This window comes from Ranitomeya imitator, chromosome 8 (genome assembly GCF_032444005.1).
Source record: "Ranitomeya imitator isolate aRanImi1 chromosome 8, aRanImi1.pri, whole genome shotgun sequence".
Taxonomy (NCBI): domain Eukaryota; kingdom Metazoa; phylum Chordata; class Amphibia; order Anura; family Dendrobatidae; genus Ranitomeya; species Ranitomeya imitator.
In genome coordinates, this window is record NC_091289.1 from 164969462 (window position 1) to 164990135 (window position 20674).

At 43.8% G+C, this 20674-nt stretch overlaps 1 protein-coding gene across 3 annotated transcripts in view; it reads left to right on the forward strand.

The window, feature by feature from the left end:
* The window catches only part of NPL (N-acetylneuraminate pyruvate lyase), a 40801-nt gene extending 21984 nt beyond the window's left edge, over positions 1-18817 (forward strand). For all 3 annotated transcript variants that reach the window (XM_069737739.1, XM_069737740.1, XM_069737741.1), the window contains 9 exons: positions 471-558; positions 5985-6042; positions 10854-10929; positions 11196-11288; positions 11592-11734; positions 12089-12135; positions 14862-14946; positions 15503-15542; positions 17561-18817. In XM_069737739.1, the coding sequence (XP_069593840.1) occupies positions 471-558; positions 5985-6042; positions 10854-10929; positions 11196-11288; positions 11592-11734; positions 12089-12135; positions 14862-14946; positions 15503-15542; positions 17561-17706 (776 nt within the window). In that variant the 3' untranslated portion in view covers positions 17707-18817. The remainder of the gene's footprint in view (positions 1-470; positions 559-5984; positions 6043-10853; positions 10930-11195; positions 11289-11591; positions 11735-12088; positions 12136-14861; positions 14947-15502; positions 15543-17560) is intronic.
* Positions 18818-20674: the final 1857 nt, after the last annotated feature.

The window sequence follows — 20674 nt, forward strand, 5'->3', positions numbered from 1 at the left end:
GGGAAATTCTGTAGCCATCTTAACGTCTGTTGAATAGGAGCTGATCTGAAGAACTCGACAGCAGCTGCTACACATTGAACGGATCTGTGCAGTGGGGCACTGCTCAATGATTACATGCCGCCACAGGTGCTAATAACAGCTGATCGTGGGGTGTCTGACCACAACATTCGATATCGATGACCTAATGCAAAGATAGGTATCAGTATATGTATGGATACCCCCTTTTAAGTCTATGTATAGGACACAGATTTAGGTAGGAATGTCATCACCTGGGGCAAAGTGACTCGCACCAAACACCCAGGCACATGCCCCACAGTTGCCCTCCTAGCAGTTCCCATGATATAGGGATTGGCAGTGTTGTATGTTTTCTCCTGAAAGCCAGCATGCTGGAACTTGTGGCCTAATGATAATTACAAAGCTCTATATTTAGTTGATATTTTTATTTTTGCCTTATTTTGCATGTTCTACAGTGAATGGGACTACAGGAGAAGGGATATCCCTCAGTGTCCAGGAGAGAAAGAGGCTGGCTGAGGAGTGGGTGAAGCACGCCAGAGGCAAGTGAGTGGCACTGGATTAGGGTAAAACCACAGAGAAGTATATAGTTTAGTGCACTGGAGATACGTCCCTTCAACACGCTACATGCTGACATGATGTAATATCATACTATATTGTTCTTTAGTTGTGAAGTTTTTCTTATACTGCATTGTTCCTAGGTAAAACTTCTTAGGCTACTTTCACACTTGCATTTTCTGCTGTCTGTCGTTGTGCAGCAAAATGATGTATCGACGGACGTCACGAAAATAGGCAAAAACGTGTGTGACGCATCCAGTGTAATCAGAGTCAAGACAGAAAAAAGTCCAGTATAATGACGGATGCATTGTCCACAAATTCTGGGAATTAAATGTGAGAGAGAGAGATCTTTCTGGGCATGCTCAGAGGGGGAAAAAACGGGATCAGTCGCTGGATTCCAATGTGTGACGGTCAGCGACGGATTCTGCGTCCATAGGCTTCCATTATAGCCGATGATGGGCAGCGCAGGATCCGTCGCTGACAGATTTCCCGACGTGCAGAAAAAAACATTCCTATGAACGCTTTCTCCGCACGACAGATCGCTATTTTCTGACAGATCCAGTGCACGACGGATGAAACGGATGGCCATCCATCACAATCCATCGCTAATACACGTCTATGGGAAATTGCAGGATCCTGCAAATTTTTTTGCAGGATCCTGCATTCTCAATAATCGATGGATTGTGACAGAAGCTGAAAAACGCAAGTGTGAAAGTAGCCTTTTAGAAAGGTTCATAAATGGATAGTTTATGTAAATAAAAGCAATTTAATACTTTCACACCTATGAGGCTTTTGGCGCCTCTTTGTCCCACCTGCACTTCCACATGGATAGCCATGTCAGTTTCTGCCTGAGCAAAGCTCCTTCGGCAGGGCATTTTATTGGCAGGGCATTTTATCCCCAGACGAAATGGCTGAGCTTATGGACCAGATTGCCCACGTGGGTAATTGTGACGACACAATTGTATCTTAATTAACCAGAGGTCTATTTTCTGCAAGCCAGGAAGAATAAACTGTTATCTCTGTGTTTACTTATTTATGCGTTTTTTTTCTTCACTTGGTCAAGAGTCTGAAATGTTGACTCTTCTTTCATACAGGGTCATGGAACAATGATGTTTGCTGATATGCTGATTGCACATTGTCCAGGCCAGCTAGTTTATTGACTTGCAAAATAGAGAAAAAATTATGCAAATAGATTAAATAATCAAATAATGCAACTTGATCTAGTCACCATTCTTCCTCTTTACCTATGAATGCTGGATTGAGGGACACTTGTTAACTATAAAAAGAGGTTATATGCCTCTGTAACAGGAGACTGAGACAACCAAGAGATCCAAAGAACCAGAGACTCTGGCTCCATAACGAGGGACACAGACTTGTCAATCTACAGGATGCCACCTTAGGGGACCAGGGCCCTGTCTGAAAGAATGCAGATCTTCTCCATTGACCATCACTGACCCACGGATACGTTTGTGAAAGCCAGGAATGAGACCCTCCGGTCCCCTGACTCCATGGAGATGTTCGGAGAAGCCAGGTTATGACCATCCGGTCAACTGGCCTTGTACCTGAATGGATTGTCCTCTTCCTGAACTTGTTGTTGCCTCTACTGTATGTGCGTGCCACAGGTGGGGTAGTCTGGAAGCTCTGAAGTAACAGCTGCTCTTATCTCGGCAAGTCAGCGGAAGGGTGAGACTCTAATTTTGCACAATCTTGGGTATTTTGCTGTGACTGTTCTATGTATTATTTTCCTGTTTTCTATTTCAATAAGCTATTGCCAAGCTGTTTTACCCTCACACTGTGTTTGAGTAGTATTAAGCCCACGGTAAAAGGATAGCGGGCGTTCGATGGTATGATCCCTGGTCAATGTGGTTTCGGCTAGCAGACCAGGGTGCCCACTGACATTTCAGGTTCTCGGTTTCCTCCAAGCCATCTCCTCTCTCCTCCCAGCAGGCGTCATCATTTCCCTTCCCTCTCAAGAACGCTTCTCTGGTTTCCAATCCAAACCAGACTGTTCGCTCTGTCTGAACCTGAATCTCGAGCTACTTAACCGTTGAGTGCTCCTCTTTCATTTCCAAATGGAATCCCTCTGCTCGGTAGTTGCCTCCATAGAGCCAGAGGAGTTCCTCTGCTCGGTGGACATCCAGGATGCCCATCTCCACATCCTTGTCTGCTTGGCACATTAGAGGTTTCTCTGCTTCATCGTCCAGGGGGAGCAAAATCAGTTCACAGCTATACCCTTTGGGCTAGACTCTACTCCCAAAGTGTTCATGAAGGTTATGGCGGCTGTCATTGTCATTCTTCATTCCAAGGGAATTATAGTCATTCCCTACCCTGGATGCTCTTACCCGTCTAGGATTGGTAGTCAACATAGCAAAATCGACTCTGATCCCGGCCCAGCACCTAGTTTTCCTTGGCATGTTCCTTGATACCGCAAAAGTTCTTCCAGAGGAAAATATTTTTTCACTCCACATGGGGAATTCGTGCTCTGAGAGTTGTAGGAAAGATGAGTGCCGCAATGGAAGCAGTCCCTTTCGCGCAGTTCCATCCCTGGTTCCTCCATCTGGCCCTCCTGTCAGCTTGAGACAAAAGGATCTAGTCTCTGGATCACCCCATATTTATTCCTCTTTGAGTTAGTGAGGCAGTCTCTGGCATGGTGGAGTCTCTCCCCCTCCATTCGGCAGGGGAGATCATTCCTTCCCCTTCATTGGCGAGTTGTCAGTGTCTTACATTAGGATAAGGTGCGACCAGTTCCTTCCTTCCTTCATAAGGATGTCTCCCAATTCCACATAAACGAGGATATTTTCCTTCCTTCTCTCCATTTCCTGTCTATCCCCTGGAAAGGTCTCTCCACAAGCTGGACCTAGTCTGAGCCTTGCGTCTCTACCTGTCAAGGACCGCATCCTTCAAGCGTTCTGATGCCTTGTTTGTCATTCCTGAGAGTCGTCGTAAGGGACTCCCTGCCTCTGTCTACTATTGCACTCTGAATCTATTCAGCATGCTGGAGAATTATTGAGTTAAGGGTAGAACACCCCCTCCGGGAGTGAGGACTCATTCCATCCGGGCAGTGGGGGCCTCCTGGGCTGTTCGCCACCAGGCCTCTGCAGTCTTCAGACTTTTGTAAGATTCTACAGTGTACATCCTACGCCTCGGCTGGTGCTGGCTAGGTAGGTAGGTAGGTGTTGCAAGCGGCGGTTGCCCGTCATCCAATCTGATTTGGACACTCTAGTCTGTTCCCTCCCTTGGGACTGCTTTAGTAAGTCCCATGGTTATTTGTGTCCCGCGATGAAGAAGGATTTTTTTTGTACTCGCCGAAAAAACTCTTTTCTTGGACCCTTCATTGGGGGGACACAGCACCCACTCTTTAATTTTTTGTCCATTTTGGTCCTCGGTTGGGCCTGTATATAGTTAGATATTTGTTGTTGCTTCTCCAACTAGAGATTTAGATGGAAACTCCAGTGTAAGTGCTCAGCATAGAGCCCAGATAAATGTGATCCCAAACATTATGTAAAATATTCCCAATAAAAGCTTCAACTCAATTCACCAAAAAAGGCTCCACTCAGGTCCTTCATCTGTTAATCGAAATATGAGGCTGCATGTTACTGGTAGCACAAAGGCTATGGCTCCTCACCCCCCCAAAAAAACAAAACAAAAAAAAAACTGAATTCTAATGCCCCGGTCACTTCTGAGCCCCACAATGTGCCTAGACCGCATGTAGTGTCCTCTGTTTAGCACTTCTGTAGAGATGAGTGCCCACTTAATTCCTGCTCTTCTGGCACGTAGGGCCTCTGTAAATGGAGTCCGCAAACTTTCTACGATAATTTGTTCTCCAAGAGTCACATAGTGCTACTTCCATCTAGAGTCTCGCTTTGTGGCTTAGCAGTACTGTACAGACACATATGGGTTGTCACCACATTCAGCAGAAATTGTGTGACAGATTTTGGTGCAATGTGCAATTCTTCATGTGACAATGCAAATTCTAGGGCTAAAACAAAATGGTTGAGATAAAATTTTAATTCTTCATCACCCAATGCTATAAAATTCTGTGACTGTGTCAATATGATAACTGCACCCCTAGATGAATTCCTTGAGATGTGTAATCTGTAAAATTAGGTCACTTATGGGCTGGGGGGTTCTGATGTTCTGGCACCTCAGGAGCTCTGCCAGTGTAAAATGGCACCTGCAAACCATTCCAGCAAAATAAGTACTACAATATGGCACTCATTCCCTTCTGAGAATTGCACTGTGCCTCAAAAGTAGTTTTCGATCACCTATGGGATTTCTGCGTACGCAAGAGAAATTACGCAACATACCGTACTTCGTGGTCCATTTTCTTCTATTATCCCTTTTAAAAACTTGAAAACTTGAGGCCAAAGTAACATTAGTAGAAAAAATGTTAATTTTCTAGTGACTTAGCCCAATGTTATACAATTCTGTGAATCTCTGGAGGGTTAACAATGCCCATTACACCACTAGATGAACTCCTTTAGAGGTGTAGTTTCAAAAATGGGGTCACTTGTGGGAGTTTCTGCTGTTTTGGCATGTCAGGGACTCTTCAAACGTGCCGTGGCATTTGCAATCTGTTCCAGCCAAAATTGCACCTCAGAATTTAGTTGGCGCCCCTTCCCTTCTGAGCCCTACCATGCGCCCAATCTGTAGTTTTCCACCACATATGGGGTATCTGTGTAGTGAGGATAAATTGCACAACAAATTCTGTAGTCCATTTTCTCCTCGTACCTTATAAAAATGAAAAATGTGGCGCTGAAGGAACATTTGCACTGGAAAAATGTGTGTTTGTTTTTTATTTTCACTGCTAACCGTTATAAAATTTTGTGAAGCACCTGTTGGTTCAAGCGGCTCACCACACCTGTAGATAAGTTTCTTTAGGGGTATAGTTTCCAAAATAGGATCACTTGTGGGGAGAGTTACCACTGTTAAGGCACATCAGAGACTCTCCAAATGCGACATGGTGTCTGCTAGCTATTCCATGCAAAGTTAAATGGCGCTCCTTCCCTTCCAAGCCCTGACGTACACCCAAACAGTAGTTTTCCTCCACATATGGGGGTATCTGTATATTTTGGAGAAATTGCAGAACATATTGTATTGTTAATTTTCTCCTGAAATGCTCATGTTTTCCTTTCACATTACTTTATTTCTGTGAAGCATCTAAAGGGTTAATAAACTTCTTAAATGTGGTTTTGAGCACTCTGGGAAAATGCTATTTATAATGTTTTTACAGCATGACTAACTGGCTTAAGGATATAAATTTTTTTTTTTTTTTGTAATTCACAAATGGCTTCATTAGTTTCCAGACTCCAAACTATATCTTCATGTCTGCCTTTAGAAAACTCATACATTACAGGTAGAGTATATACAGCACATTATGTCCAGTCTCACCAACATATTTCCATCTCTTGTAGGATGGACAGTGTGATCGTACATGTTGGTTGTCTGAGCCTGGAGGACTCAAAAGATTTGGTGAGTGATCCTGATATATCTTTACTTGTTCTCATTTGTATTTTTTTGACACCAGCATTAACCCCTTCATGACCCGGGGTATTTTCATTTTTTCGTTTTCGTTTTTCACTCCCCTCCTTCCAAGAGCCATAACTTTATTTTTCTGTCAATATGGCCATGTAAGGGATTATTTTTTGCGGGACACGTTGTTCTTTTGAACTACATCATTGGTTTTTGCATGTCATGTACTAGAAAATGGGGAAAAAAATTCCAAGTGCGGTGAAGTTGCAAAAAAAAAAAGTGCAATCCCACACTGGTTTTTTGTTTGGCTTTTTGCTAGGTTAATTAACCCCTTAACGACCGTCGATACGTCTTTTAACTGCGGCAGTTAAGGATACTTAAACCACAGCGCCGTTAATTAACGGCCCCCAGAGTCCGATTTTCTCCGGGGTCTCGGTTTTTTACCGACCCCGCTTTTGTGATCGCCGGTAATTAACCGTAATTAACCGCAATTTCCCTTTTAATTTCTCTGTCCTCCAATGTGATCGCACGTCAGAGGACAGAGAAATGGGGTCCTAGATAGCCCCCCAATACTCACCTGTCTCCTCCGGAGCTCCTCGTGGCTCCCGATGGGCGCCGCCATCTTTTTCCGGCGAAAAAACGGCGGGCGCATGCGCAGTGTGCCCGCCGGCTGGCACCAGAAGGATCTTTGGGGTCTCGGCTGCCGGGGGTAGCCGAGACCCCAAAGAACATGATCGGGGTCGGTTATACCGACCCCTGTTTTGCGATCGCCGGTAATTAACTGTTTACCGGCGATCGCAAATAAAAAGTGGTGTGTAATTCTCTGTCCTCTAATGTGATCGCACATCAGAGGACAGAGAAATAGGGGGATTCGGGGACCCTATTATACTTACCGGTGTCCCTGGGTCCTCCTGCTTCTTCTCCTGGCCGCTGGCATCTTCTTTGGGAAACAAAATGGCGGGCGCATGCGCAGTGCGCCCGCCATCTGTCGCCATCGGCCGGCAGGAGAAAGCAGTTGGGGCTAAAATTAGAGTTAGGGTTAGGGCTAAATTTAGGGTTAGGCTTCTTTCACAATCGTGACGGTACGGGGCCGTCGTAATGCATCGGCCCGACATACCAACGCACGTTGTGAAAATTGTGCACAATGTGGGAAGCGGATGCAGTTTTTCAACGCATCCGCTGCCCAATCTATGTCCTGGGGAGGAGGGGGCGGAGTTACGGCCACGCATGCGCGGTCGGAAATGGCGGACGCGACGTACAAAAAAACGTTACATTGAATGATTTTTTGTGCCGACGGTCCGCCAAAACACAACTGATCCAGTGCACGTCGCGATCCGTCGGCAATACAAGTCTATGGGCAAAAAACGCATCCTGCGGGCACATTTGCAGGATCCGTTTTTTGTCCAAAACGACGGATTGCGACGGATGCCAAACGACGCAAGTGTGAAAGTAGCCTTAGGGTTGGGGCTAAAGTTAGGGCTAGGGTTGCGGCTAAAGTTAGGGTTAGAGTTGGGGTTAGGGTTTGGATTAGGGTTGGCATTAGGGTTGGGATTAGGGGTGTATTGGGATTAGGGTTAGGTTTGAGGTTAGGGTTGAGATTAGGATTAGGGGTGTGTTGGATTTAGGGTTTTGATTAGGGTTATGGTTAGGGTTGACATTAGGGTTGTTTTGGGGTAAGGGTTGTGATTAGGATTATGGATCGGGTTGGGATTAGGGTTAAGGGGTGTGTTGGGGTTAGGGTTGGAGTTAGAATTGGGGGGTTTCCACTGTTTAGGTACATCAGGGGGTCTCCAAACACGACAACCAATTATGCGCTCAAAAAGTCAAATGGTGCTCCCTCCTTCTGAGCTCTGCCGTGCGCCCAAACAGTGGGTTACCCCCACACTTGGGCATTCAACGTTCTCACCACACATCTATATAAGTTCCTTGGGGGGTCTAGTTTCCAAAATGGGGTCACTTGTGGGGGGTCACTACTGTTTAGGTACATCGCAACATAAAGCCCACAGACCATTCTATCTAAGTCTGCATTCCAAAACGGCGCTCCTTCCTTTCCGAGCTCTGCCGTGCGCCCAAACAGAGGTTTACCCCCACATATGGGGCATCAGCGTACTCGGGATAAATTGGACAACAACTTTAGTGGTCCAATTTCTCCTGTTACCCTTGTGAAAATAAAAACTTGGGGGCTACAAAAAATTTTTTGTGGAAAAAAAAATATATTTTTTATTTTCACGACTCTGCATTCTAAACTTCTGTGAAGCACTTGGGCATTCAAAGTTCTCACCACACATCTATATAAGTTCCTTGGAGGGTCTAGTTTCCAAAATGGTGTCACTTGTGGGGAGTTTCCACTGTTTAGGCACATCAGGGGCTCTGCAAACGCAACATGGCGTCCAATCTCAATTCCAGCCAATTCTGCATTGAAAAAGTCAAACGGCGCTCCTTCACTTCCAAGCTCTGCGGTGCGCCCAAAAAGTGGTTTACCCCCACATATGGGGTATCAACGTATTCAGGAGAAATTGCACAACAACTTTTGTGGTCTAATTTCTCCTGTTACCCTTGTGAAAATAAGAATTTGTGGGCAAAAAAGATCATTTTTGTGTAAACAAATGCGATTTTTTTTTTTTTTTTCACGGCTCTACGTTATAAACTTCTGTGACGCACTTGGGGGTTCAAAGTGCTCACCACACATCTAGGTAAGTTCCTTAAGGGGTCTAGTTTCCAAAATGGTGTCACTTGTGGGGGGTTTCCACTGTTTAGGCACATCAGGGGCTCTCTAAACGTGACATGGCGTCCGATCTCAATTCCAGCCAATTCTGCATTGAAAAAGTCAAACGGCGCTCCTTCACTTCCAAGCTCTGCGGTGCGCCCAAAAAGTGGTTTACCCCCATATATGGGGTATTGTCGTGTTCAGGAGAAATTGCATAACAAAATTTATGGTTACATTTCTGTTTTTACACTTGTGAAAATAAAAAAAATGGTTCTGAATTAAAATGTTTGCAAAAAAAAGTTAAATGTTCATTTTGTCCTTCCACATTGTTTCAGTTCCTGTGAAGCACGTAAAGGGTTAATAAACTTCTTGAATGTGGTTTTGAGAACCTTGAGGGGTGTAGTTTTTAGAATGGTGTCACACTTCATTATTTTCTATCATATAGACCCCTCAAAATGACTTCAAATGTGATGTGGTCCCTAAAAAAAAAAATGGTGTTGTAAAAATGAGAAATTGCTGGTCAACTTTTAACCGTTATAACTCCCTAACAAAAAAAAAATTTTGTTTCCAAAATTGTGCTGATGTAAAGTAGACATGTGGGAAATGTTATTTATTAACTATTTTTCATGACATATCTCTCTGATTTAAGGGCATAAAAATACAAAGTTTGAAAATTGCAAAATTTTAAAAATTTTCGCCATATTTCCGTTTTTTTTCATAAATAATCGCAAGTAATATCGAAGAAATGTTACCACTAACATGAAGTGCAATATGTCACGAAAAAACAATCTCAGAATCAGCGGGATCCGTTAAAGCGTTCCAGAGTTATAACCTCATAAAGGGACAGTGGTCAGAATTGTAAAAATTGGCTCGGTCATTAATTACCAAATTGGCTCTGTCACTAAGGGGTTAATTGCTAAAACTGACCTGCCATTTTGATTCTCCAGGTCATTACGAGTTCATAGACACCAAACATGTCTAGGTTTTTTATCTAAATGGTAAAAAACAAAAAACAAACCTTGCGGGGGGAAAAAAATAAATTGCGCAATTTTCTGCTACCTCCATTTTTCGTGATCTCGGGTTGGGTAAGGGCTTATTATTTGCGTGCCAAGCTGACTTTTTTAATTCTACCACTTTTGTGCAGATACGTTCTTTTGATCGCCCGTTATTGCATTTTAATGCAATGTCCCGTGACCAAAACAACTAATTCTGGCGATTTGAATTTTTTTTCTCGCTATACCGTTTAGCGATCAGCTTAATCCTTTTTTTTATTGATAGATCGGGCGATTCTGAATGCAGCAATATCAAATATGTGTAGGTTTGATATTTTTTTTTTGTTGTTTTATTTTGAATGGGGCAAAAGGGGGGTGATTTAAACTTTTATATTTTGTTATCTTTTTCATATGTTTATAATCTTTTTTTTTACTTTTGCTATGCTTCAATAGCCTCCATGGGAGGCTAGAAGCTGGCACAACTCCATCGGCTCAGCTACATAGAAACGATGCTTAGATCACCTCTATGTAGTAGAATTACAGCATTGCTATGAGCACCGACCACAGGGTGGCGCTCACAGCAATCCGGCATCAACAAGCATAGAGGTTTCAAGGAGGAGACCTCTGGTTGTCATGCCGATGCATCGATGACCCCCGATCACATGACTGGGGTCAGCGATGCGCGCTTTTCCGGTCCGATTGACAGCAGCATTTAACTAGTTAATAGCTGCGGGTGAATCGCGATTCCACCCGCTGCTACTGCGGCCACATGTCAGCTGTTCAAAACAGCTGACATGTCCCAGCTTTGAGGCGGGCTCACCGCCGGAGCCCACATCAAAGCAGGAGATCTGACCTTGGACGCACTATCCCGTCCGAGGTCACAAAGGGGTTAATTAACACCACAAGAAGTGGTTGTTGAGGACTTTGATTTCCCCTCGGCTGCTTTCCACATTATCCATATGGCACATTATGGTAAAGATTCTTGTACTTCATTTGTTGGGGAATTGCTCATAATGCAAATGAATAAATATTATCAAGGCATGGTGAGCGTTGTAGTACCACAACAGCTGTAATCTTAAAACCTCATATTTCTACCTATTGTTCTTCGTCAGGCTGCTCACGCTGCTTCCTGTGGAGCCGACGCCATCAGCGCTGTGAGCCCCTCAGTCATCAAACCGTCCTGTCCAGGTATAGAATTACTTATCCTTCAGAAGTTAGTCTCATGTCAGAGAATGGCACTGTTGGGTCACTAGTTGAGACCAGCTAGTACAGATTTGGGAATATTTTTCATATATCCGCTTGGCTTTGCAAGTCTGAGCCAAGATTGTCCAAACTGGATAATCATACGATAAATCAAATTTTAATTTGGGTTTTTGAAGCACTTGCCCCTTTTTTTCTTCATGTTGTTTGGTTACTACTACTCCTGTGCCACTCATCACGTTCCTATCCCATAGATGCCTTAGTTATGTTTATGAAGGAAGTGGCGTCTGCTGCACCAAGTCTTCCGTTCTATTACTACCACATTCCTAGCCTCACAGATGTAACGTGTGAGTATGCATTACCTGGAAATTTGGGGTATACCGAAGTGTATGTCCATGTTTTGTTAATGGTCTAATGTATCTAAAATGAAGCTACTGTACAAAAATATTTGGTTAAACCCCTCCCTTTTCAAGCTTTGATTTTTCCTACTCTTCTTCAAAGTTCTTGTAGTTCTTTTTTTTTTCTTTTGTACGATTGATGGAGTGGTGTGAGGGCTTGTTTTTTGTTTATTTTTTTTTATACTTTTTTAATCATAGCATTTTTGCAATGCAAACATCCATTTTCTTTTTTTTATATTTTATCTTTTACAGTTCAAGTGAATGATTTGACTGGCAGGATGAAAGTTCACATCCCGTCGTTCCGTGGAGTGAAGTTTAGTGGCACGAACCTTTTGGATTTCAGTATGTGTATCCATGGGTATAAAGATTGCGATTTTCTCTATGGCGTGGATGAGGCAAGTGATCCTTAATAATTTACAATGTAAGGCTACGTTCACATTTGCGTTGCGTCGGGCGCAGGTTCGGCGACGCATAGCGACGCATGCGTCATGCACCCCTATATTTAACATGGGGGCGCATCTTGCGTTTTGTGACGCATGCGTCGTTTTTGCCGCAAGCATCAGGGCGCAGAGGACGCAGCAAGTTGCTTTTTTTTGCATCCAAAATCAAGCCAAAAATGGACGCATGTGTCACAAAACAATGCGTTTTTGCATGCGTTGTGCGTTGCGTCACCGACACAACGCCCAACAACGCAAATGACATGAAATATAACAAAGTCAGTAAGATTTACATTTTGATTTCTTTTGCAGCAACTTTTGGGAGCTTTAGTATTCGGGGCTCATGGAGCAGTGGGCAGGTAAAGCATGACTACTTCATTCATACATTTAATGTTTAAAGTTTCAGATGTTGCAGATTTTCCCTATCCATTAAGTAAAATAGGTTACTTGCATTTTTTTTTTTTTTTTTAAAGTATGCAGCAAAAAACAACTTACCGAAAACTCATCGTGGGAACGTAGCCTCAAGGCATATTTACAAGATCAACCTTTAGTAGTGCAACTGTCTTCTTTTTTTTGCAGCAGAGGCATTGTTGGGTCACCAGCCTGAACTGTGCGGTAACCAGTGTCGCTTGCAGAGGCAACTTTGCCTCTGCAACACTGGATGAATGCATGACATAAAATCTGTCTGGACCCAGTTATTCTGCCAGCTTCACAGTAGAGCTTGCAAACTATTCAGCAAAAACTTGCAAGCTTTGCTCTTCTTGCCTAGGACACCGGTCACCTCTGATACTCAACAGAGGTGGCTGATAACTTAGGCAATCAGTAGTAAGCTATAGAATTAAAAGACCCTCCATTCTTGAGAATGCAGAGGATTTTTATGGTTGGGGTCACGCAAGCATATTAAAAATTGTCAGTTTTAATCAGAAAGCTTGGACAATTTTTTTCTCACTTATCATCCGTATGCTATCTACTTTTTGTTATTAAAGCATTTTTTTGTTATAGCAGCAACTATTAATCATTTAGAAAACTATTTTAGTTTCCTATGTAAGACAATTGCAATGTAACCGTTGGAAAAAAAAAAACAAAACCTGATGCTATATTGATGATCTACCGTATATACTCGAGTATAAGCCGAGATTTTCAGCCCAAATTTTTGGGCTGAAAGTGCCCCTCTCGGCTTATACTCGAGTCACGGTAGCGGCAGGGTCGGCGGGTGAGGGCGTTGAGGTATACTTACCTAGTCCCAGCGATCCTCGCGCTGTCCCTGCCGTCCCACGGGCTTCTGTGCTGCAGCTTCTTCCCCTCTTCAGCGGTCACGTGGGACCGCTCATTACAGAAATGAATAGGCGGCTCCACCTCCCATAGGGGTGGAGCCGCGTATTAATTTCTCTAATCAGCGGTGCCAATGACCGCTGACAGGAAGAGGCTGCGGCACCGAAGACTGGGAGGAAGGCGGGGAGCGTCAGGATCGCTGGGACTAGGTAAGTATATCATACTTACCTGTCCCCGTTCCAGCCGCCGGGCGCCGCTCCATCTCCCCGGCGCCTCCATCTTCCCGGCGTCTGCGCTCTGACTGTTCAGGCAGAGGGCGCGATGACGCATATAGTGTGCGCGGCGCCCTCTGCCTGATCAGTCAGAGCAGAGACGCCGGGAAGATGGAGGCGCCGGGACCGGACGCTGGGAGCTGCAATCAAGAGAGGTGAGTATGTGTTTTTTTTTTTTATTGCAGCAGCAGCAGCAGCGGCCATGGCACAGATTTATGTGCAGCATCTATGGGGCAGTATGAACGGCACACAGCACTATATGGGGCATCTGTGCAGCATCTATGGGGCAGTATGAACGGCACACAGCACTATATGGGGCATCTGTGCAGCATCTATGGGGCAATATGAACGGCACACAGCACTATATGGGGCATCTGTGCAGCATCTATGGGGCAATATGAACGGCACACAGCACTATAAGGGGCATCTGTGCAGCATCTATGGGGCAGTATGAACGGCACACAGCACTATATGGGGCATCTGTGCAGCATCTATGGGGCAGTATGAACGGCACACAGCACTATAAGGGGCATCTGTGCAGCATCTATGGGGCAATATGAATTGTGCAGAGCACTGTATGGGGCATGTGTGCAGCATCTATGGGGCAATATGAAGGGTGCAGAGCACTGTGGGGCATCTGTGCAGCATCTATGGGGCAATATGAACGGTGCAGAGCACTGTATGGGGCATCTGTGCAGCATCTATGGGGCAATATGAACGGTGCAGAGCACTATATGGCACAGCTATGGGGAAATAATGATCTGTTTTTATTTTTGAAATTCACCGGTAAATGCTGCATTTCCACCCTAGGCTTATACTCGAGTCAATAAGTTTTCCCAGTTTTTTGTGGCAAAATTAGGGGGGGTCGGCTTATACTCGGGTCGGCTTATACTCGAGTATATACGGTATATGGGATAGATGCAAATGGATGAGACTGACGCAACATACAGAAGTGTATGCTGCAATTTTATTTTTTTCACAAGCAGATTAAGTCTATAAAAAATTAGCAAAAAAGCATTTCTGAAACTGCTCAATTAAATAACATTGGTCCTAGTTCAGTCCGTTTTTTTGTAAGTTCTCGGACCAAAAATATGCTTTTGTGAACCTTCTACAATCATAGCGAGCAAATTTCAAAGGTCCACTTTGCAACTCTAGCCAGTTATCAAGTCGAATAAACTCCTTTAATGCATTTGTGTCAACCTTTCAGAATTTATAGAGTTTAAGAGGTTCAGGATTTAGAGGATGGTTCACCTTTTTTTTTTTTAATAGATATTCCAATCCACAACACTGATAAAAATATATACAGGCTTAGGCCATACATTTCTGATAGTGACGGTTCAAAGCAAGAAACGGTGTCCAGCTACAAAGTGAACGGAGAGAGTGTCATGGAAATTTGAATAACCTAGAAGCATCCCTTAAAGTTAATTTATTTTTTTTTGCTTTGTATTGACAGGGATTCATTGATTTGGAATTATTGAAATTATTTTTAAATAGCCTATTTGTTTATTATTAAATATTGGTGATTTTTTTTTTATATACAGCACGTACAACTATTTAGGAGCAACCACCAATAAAATGCTGACTGCATATGCAGAAGGAGACCTAGAAAAAGCCCGAAAGATTCAGGTATGTTGTTCATGGGAATGTATGTCTAGACTAAAGGTTCGTTTTCACGAACCAACCGGAAGCACAAAACAACCACTGATCAACAACTTGTTTAAAGGGAGTCTGTCACCCCAAAAATCATATCTGAGCTAAGCCCACTGGCATCAGGGGCTTATCTACAGCAATCTGTAATGCTGTTGATAAGGCCCCGATGTAACCTGAAAGATGAGAAATAAAGGTTAGATTATACTCACCCAGGGGCGGTCCGGGTCCAATGGGCGTCGCGGTCCGGTCCAGCGCTTCCTATCTTCATTTGATAACGTCATCTTCTTGTCTTCTTGCCGCGGCTCTGGCGCAGTCGTACTTTGTTTGCTCTGTTGAGGGCAGAGCAAAGTACTGCAGTGTGCAGGCGCCCAGGGCAAGAAGACAAGAAGAGGACGTCATCGAATGAAGATGGGAAGCGCTGGACCAGACCGCGACGCCCATCGGACCCGGACCGCAGCAGGGCATAATATTTGTGGATGTGCTGATTATTAAAATGATTGCTATCAATAAATGTTGTACTTTTCTATTCCAGGTCAGAACACAGGAGTTCATAGCCTTTGTTTTCGCCCTTGGTATGTGATTCTAAAAACTTTAAAGAGCTTGTCTAATGAAAACAAGTTACCTTCTATCCACAGGATAGGTGATAACTTACAGATCTCTGGGGGGCCTGAACTGAAGGGCAGAAGGGGGAACTTTTATCCCTGACAGGGCATTTTAATGCTCGTTATAGAAAAGGGTGGAAGGTCAAACGACCAACTGACTTTTACTCCATTCATTATCAGGTTGTTGGAAAGAATGGAGCACAGCCCTCGGCAGCCACATGGTGGATGAATGAAGCGGTGGCTGAGCGTGTGCTTTGCTGCTCCATTCTAACTACGATAAAAGTGCACCGTTCTGCCGTTAGGTGTGGATCCCAGCGGCTGGACCCCAACCTCTTTAGAAGGTTATGATGGGTTCCTCTGCATAGTTCAGTCATAGCCTTTTAATAATGCCTAGCAAACCTGTTTGTCAAAAAGCCACCAAACTCAGAACTTCCCCTTTAAAGTGGTTGCATGCCTCCCAGATACATCAGTTATGTTTTGTTTTAACTTGTGCCTAACATAAAGTTTTCCCACTTTAGTAAGTGATTGCATATTACTAGGATGTGCCCTCACTTACTGATCTTCGAGATCCATTTGCTGGAACGCCCACTATGCTTATAATTGAGGGGTCCGTCCACCTGCTGCAACACAAAGTATGCACACATTAAACCTACAAGTGTTTCCTCCATTACCCACTTTCATCTGCAGTTTAAACGCCGCTCATCCACAAGGGGACAAGCCCCATTTAGTGTCACTTTGGGAATCTTCCAGGCAAAACGCAACAGTATGACCGGTGGTGAGGTTTTCCCATTGATACAATGAGGCTCGTACAATGAGCCGGCTGAGTGCGCCTTTAGGGCAGTCCCACACGTCCAGATAATTCCGGTACCGGAATTATCCGTGTCCGTGTGCCCGTGCGTTTCTGTGGCACATCAGTGTGGCACACATGTGCCGACTGGGTACCACACGGAGCGTGCAGGAGACAGCGCTAGAGATAAGCGCAGTCCCCCCCATGTGGTGCTGAAGCCGCCATTCATATCTTCTCTACAGCAGCGTTTGCTGTAGAGAAGATATGAATAATCCTTTTTTTTTTTTTTTTGTTTCTCGTGTTTAACATAAAGATCCATGTCCCCACCCCCCTCCCACCCCCTGTGCGCCCGCCCGCTGTTATTAAAATACTCACCCGGATCCCTCGCCGGCGCTGCTTCCTGTCCTGGCCACACCTTCTACTGTATGAGCGGTCACGTGGGGCCGCCGATTACAGTCATGAATATGCGGCTCCACCTCCCATAGGGGTGGAGCCGCATATTCATTACTGTAAATGAGCGGCCCCACGTGACCGCTCATACAGTAGAAGGTGCGGCCAGGACAGGAAGCAGCGCTAGCGAGGGAGCCGGGTGAGTATTTTAATAACAGCGGGCGGGCGCACAGGGGGTGGGAGGGGGGTGGGGACATGGATCGTTATGTTAAACACGAGAAACAAAAAAAAAAAAAAAAGGATTATTCATATCTTCTCTACAGCAAACGCTGCTGCAGTGGGGAGGACAGCGCTTACTGTAGCGCTGTCTCCTGCACGGCACACGGACTGCGCACGGACAACGTCCGTGTGCGGTACGTGTTTTACACGGACCCATTGACTTTAATGGGTCCGTGTAATCCGTGCGCTCCCATGAACACTGACATGTCTCAGTGTTTGGCACACGGAGACACGGTTCCGCAAAAAATCAATGACATCTGCACAGATGCATTGATTTGAATGTGTCTACGTGTGTCAGTGGCTCCGGTACGTGAGGAAACTGTCACCTCACGTACCGGAGCCACTGACGTGTGAAACCGGCCTCAGGGTGTATGTGCCATTGCATCATATTCCCATCCTCTCTGCCTTCTATGTTGCATGTGCAGAAGCAAAAACTCATGGACTTGGAGGGCTTGAAATGTTGAATATGTGGCTGTAGATTTTAAGATGTCCAGCAAAATAGCTCACATTTATTTCATTTCTTCTTTTGAAGGTTGGGGATTACCAGAATTTAAAAACATTATGTCTACGGTGTCTGGAATTGATCTAGGACCGCCAAGACTACCATTGGTCTCAGGCTTTAAACTTGAGCATCTGGAAAAAATCAGAGCGGAAATGAAGAGACTGGATCTTATATGAAGAAGAAAACCCACAACTGGACATACAACAAACAAGGCCGACACATTTCTGACGTGTATGGTGGGGATGCTTCTTTGTTGCCTACCTCCGTAGGATACAGGGCAGTCATCTTCCCGAAGACCATGGAGGCAACAAAAATGTCTACCTGTACTAATAACAGCTGCAGTCTTCATCTGACACTAACCCGACCATGAAATCAATGATTTTGCTAAGTTTTATATAAAGACGAAATGTATTAAAGGGTTGTTCTCATCCTTCCGCTGTCTTAAGGAGCACACTTTCTGGCTTTCTGTTTACCGGGGGATGCTGCACCGCTAGTCTGAATTGGGCATTCACCAACACTTTTAGCAGAGACTGCTTTGCCTCTGCTGCATCGGAGGAGAACAGAGGCTCTGAAGCTGGTAGTATCTAGCTAACCGGCCAGCTTCAGAGCAGCGCTTACAAGCTCTATAGGAAACAGATAGCAAGTGTGTTCTCATTGCCTTGAAAACCAGCCACTGTTGATATACAACAGAGGTAAACAGTAAGCTAATTAAAATTCCTCCGATCTTGAGAACAAAAACATTATTCAGTAAGAAGTAAATTGTGAAGTTGCTTCTTTTACAAGCACTTTGCAATTCTAACCACTTTGGAAGTTGAGACAACACCTTTTAATATATGCGTGAACATTGTCCTGTTTTATGTAAGATTAATATCTGCCTAACTTCGTTTTTGCTACAGTGACCTGTATTCTAAAACCTTTAAAAATCAAGCACTTTGAAAAATTTTAGCACTAAGTTATGGAAAAAAAAAGCAACTTGATCACACAGGAGCCATTATGGAGAAATACAACTATCAAATTCCTACAAATTCCTCTATCCCCCCGACAGAGGAATGTTTTATATGCAAACTGGATGATGTTACACTGTTCTCCACCCTTCCGATAAGATACTTTGCTTATCTTACGGTCATCACTTTGAAAAAAAATATATATATATATTTTTGCACTTTTGTATGTTTTATCATCAGTTTGCTGCTTACACAGCAATTGCATCTGTATGGCCAGAAAAATACACAACAAGGACTGTCAGTGTGAAAAAGAAAACCACAATAAACAGAACTTGCTTGCAAATCTTGTTTTTTTTTCGTGCATCACCAGAAAATTACCTATTGTATTTTAATCATCTGTTCAATTTTTCATATAACGATATTAAAAATGAATCAAAAATCTTTCAGTTTTTATACTGGCCTTTCCAGCTGTCTTATCGCAGACAATGAGGGGTAACACCTATATACCATGAGTAGCACAGGACCCACCATTCACGATAGGTGATATGTCACCATTCACCCTTCCTTGACAATGACCTTTCCCTAGATCAGAACATGTCCAGAAGATGCTTGTATGCAATTTGACATGATCAGAGCTGGTCCGTTGCTGTGAATGTCCATATGGCTGGTGAACAGGCTTCATGAGTCTAATATTAGGCCTACTGGAGTATATATTAATACCAACCTACACAATGCTGAGCACATACATATCAATAAACATAGACGTACTAATCAACTAAACCAAACAAAAACACTGTGCTATAAAGTTTCATAAATGATGTATTTTGTTAAAGTAAATATGTGATTTAATGACAATAAATTACAAACATTGCAGAGTACCCTATGGAGGACCACAGCAAGTAAGTATATATAAAAGCATAGTATAAGACTAAATTAAATATAGAAATCCCAATGTCTATAAGGCATATCCCTAGGCAGCTTTAAGGAAACAGCATATCATCAAAGTCTAATACTGCCCTTGCATCAAGTAAGGAGACAATTGGGATAGGTGCTATGTGGCCCAGGTGCTATGTGGTCCAGGTGCCCCAACATGCGTTTCACCCTAGCTTTGTCAGGGGGTGTATCAAACAAGGAGCAAATTGTGGGTGAAGGAAGTGAACATCAGCCAATAAACATTGGAATATGGGTGTTGAAATAACCAATGCAGACACTGAAACGTATTAGACACAATCGTGTAGTGAAAAGATTCATAACATGAATGAATGCCAAGGTGCGCTGCCAACCAATAGGGGCATGGAGCGTCATGTGCATATGTTATGTTACAGACCATGGAAGTTACTAAGTCACATTCAGGTGTACGCTCAGAAAACAGAAAGAACCTATGAAAATATGCAACGTCATATGAGAGAGTTGTCCCACTGACCACATTGACGGCATATGCACAGTCGCTATCATACCCGTCAGGAACTTTCGGCCACCAGAACAGGATATTGGAGCATGCGGCATCACCAAGCGTGTATAGCGGGACACCTTTTAAAAAGAATCCGTCAGCAAAATCAACCCCATCCCCAAAACCGCATATATGGGCATGCAGGTCTTCGAAACAGAAATGCACCGACATCTTTATATCTTCTACCTGCTGTTTCATTTTTGGTCACTTAGTGATTTAAATAAAATGCAAATAGGCATTATGTGGTCTGTGTATGACAAAGCCGTAAGGAGCCACTGCCTCCTGAGGTTGTTGTCCTACCCATCACCAGCCTTTTTAGATTGATAACCCATTCATTTTCCTGATTGATGTTGCTGGAAAACAACCTTGTGATGCAGTGGAACCTTAAAGACTCTTTCAGATGTATGTAATAATCGGTCCAATGCCAGATCGCAATGCACGGACTGGCCGCACATTTTAATATTCGTATGACGCTGTCACGCTTGGGTCAGAAGATGTGTGGTCAGTGTATGCACTGTGATCCAACATCGGACCAATTATCATGGACATCTGAAAGAGCTCCAAGTGTTCTGGTATGCTTGGATCTCTTAACACATCATTTGCATATGAAAATCACCCAACTACTCAAAAATGCAACAACAGATAGAAGAGATCAAGGTGTTGATGGATTTAGATTTCAAAGACCTGCATGCCCATATATGCGATTTGGTGGGTATAAGTTAATTTTACTGACAGATTCTGTTTAAGGCT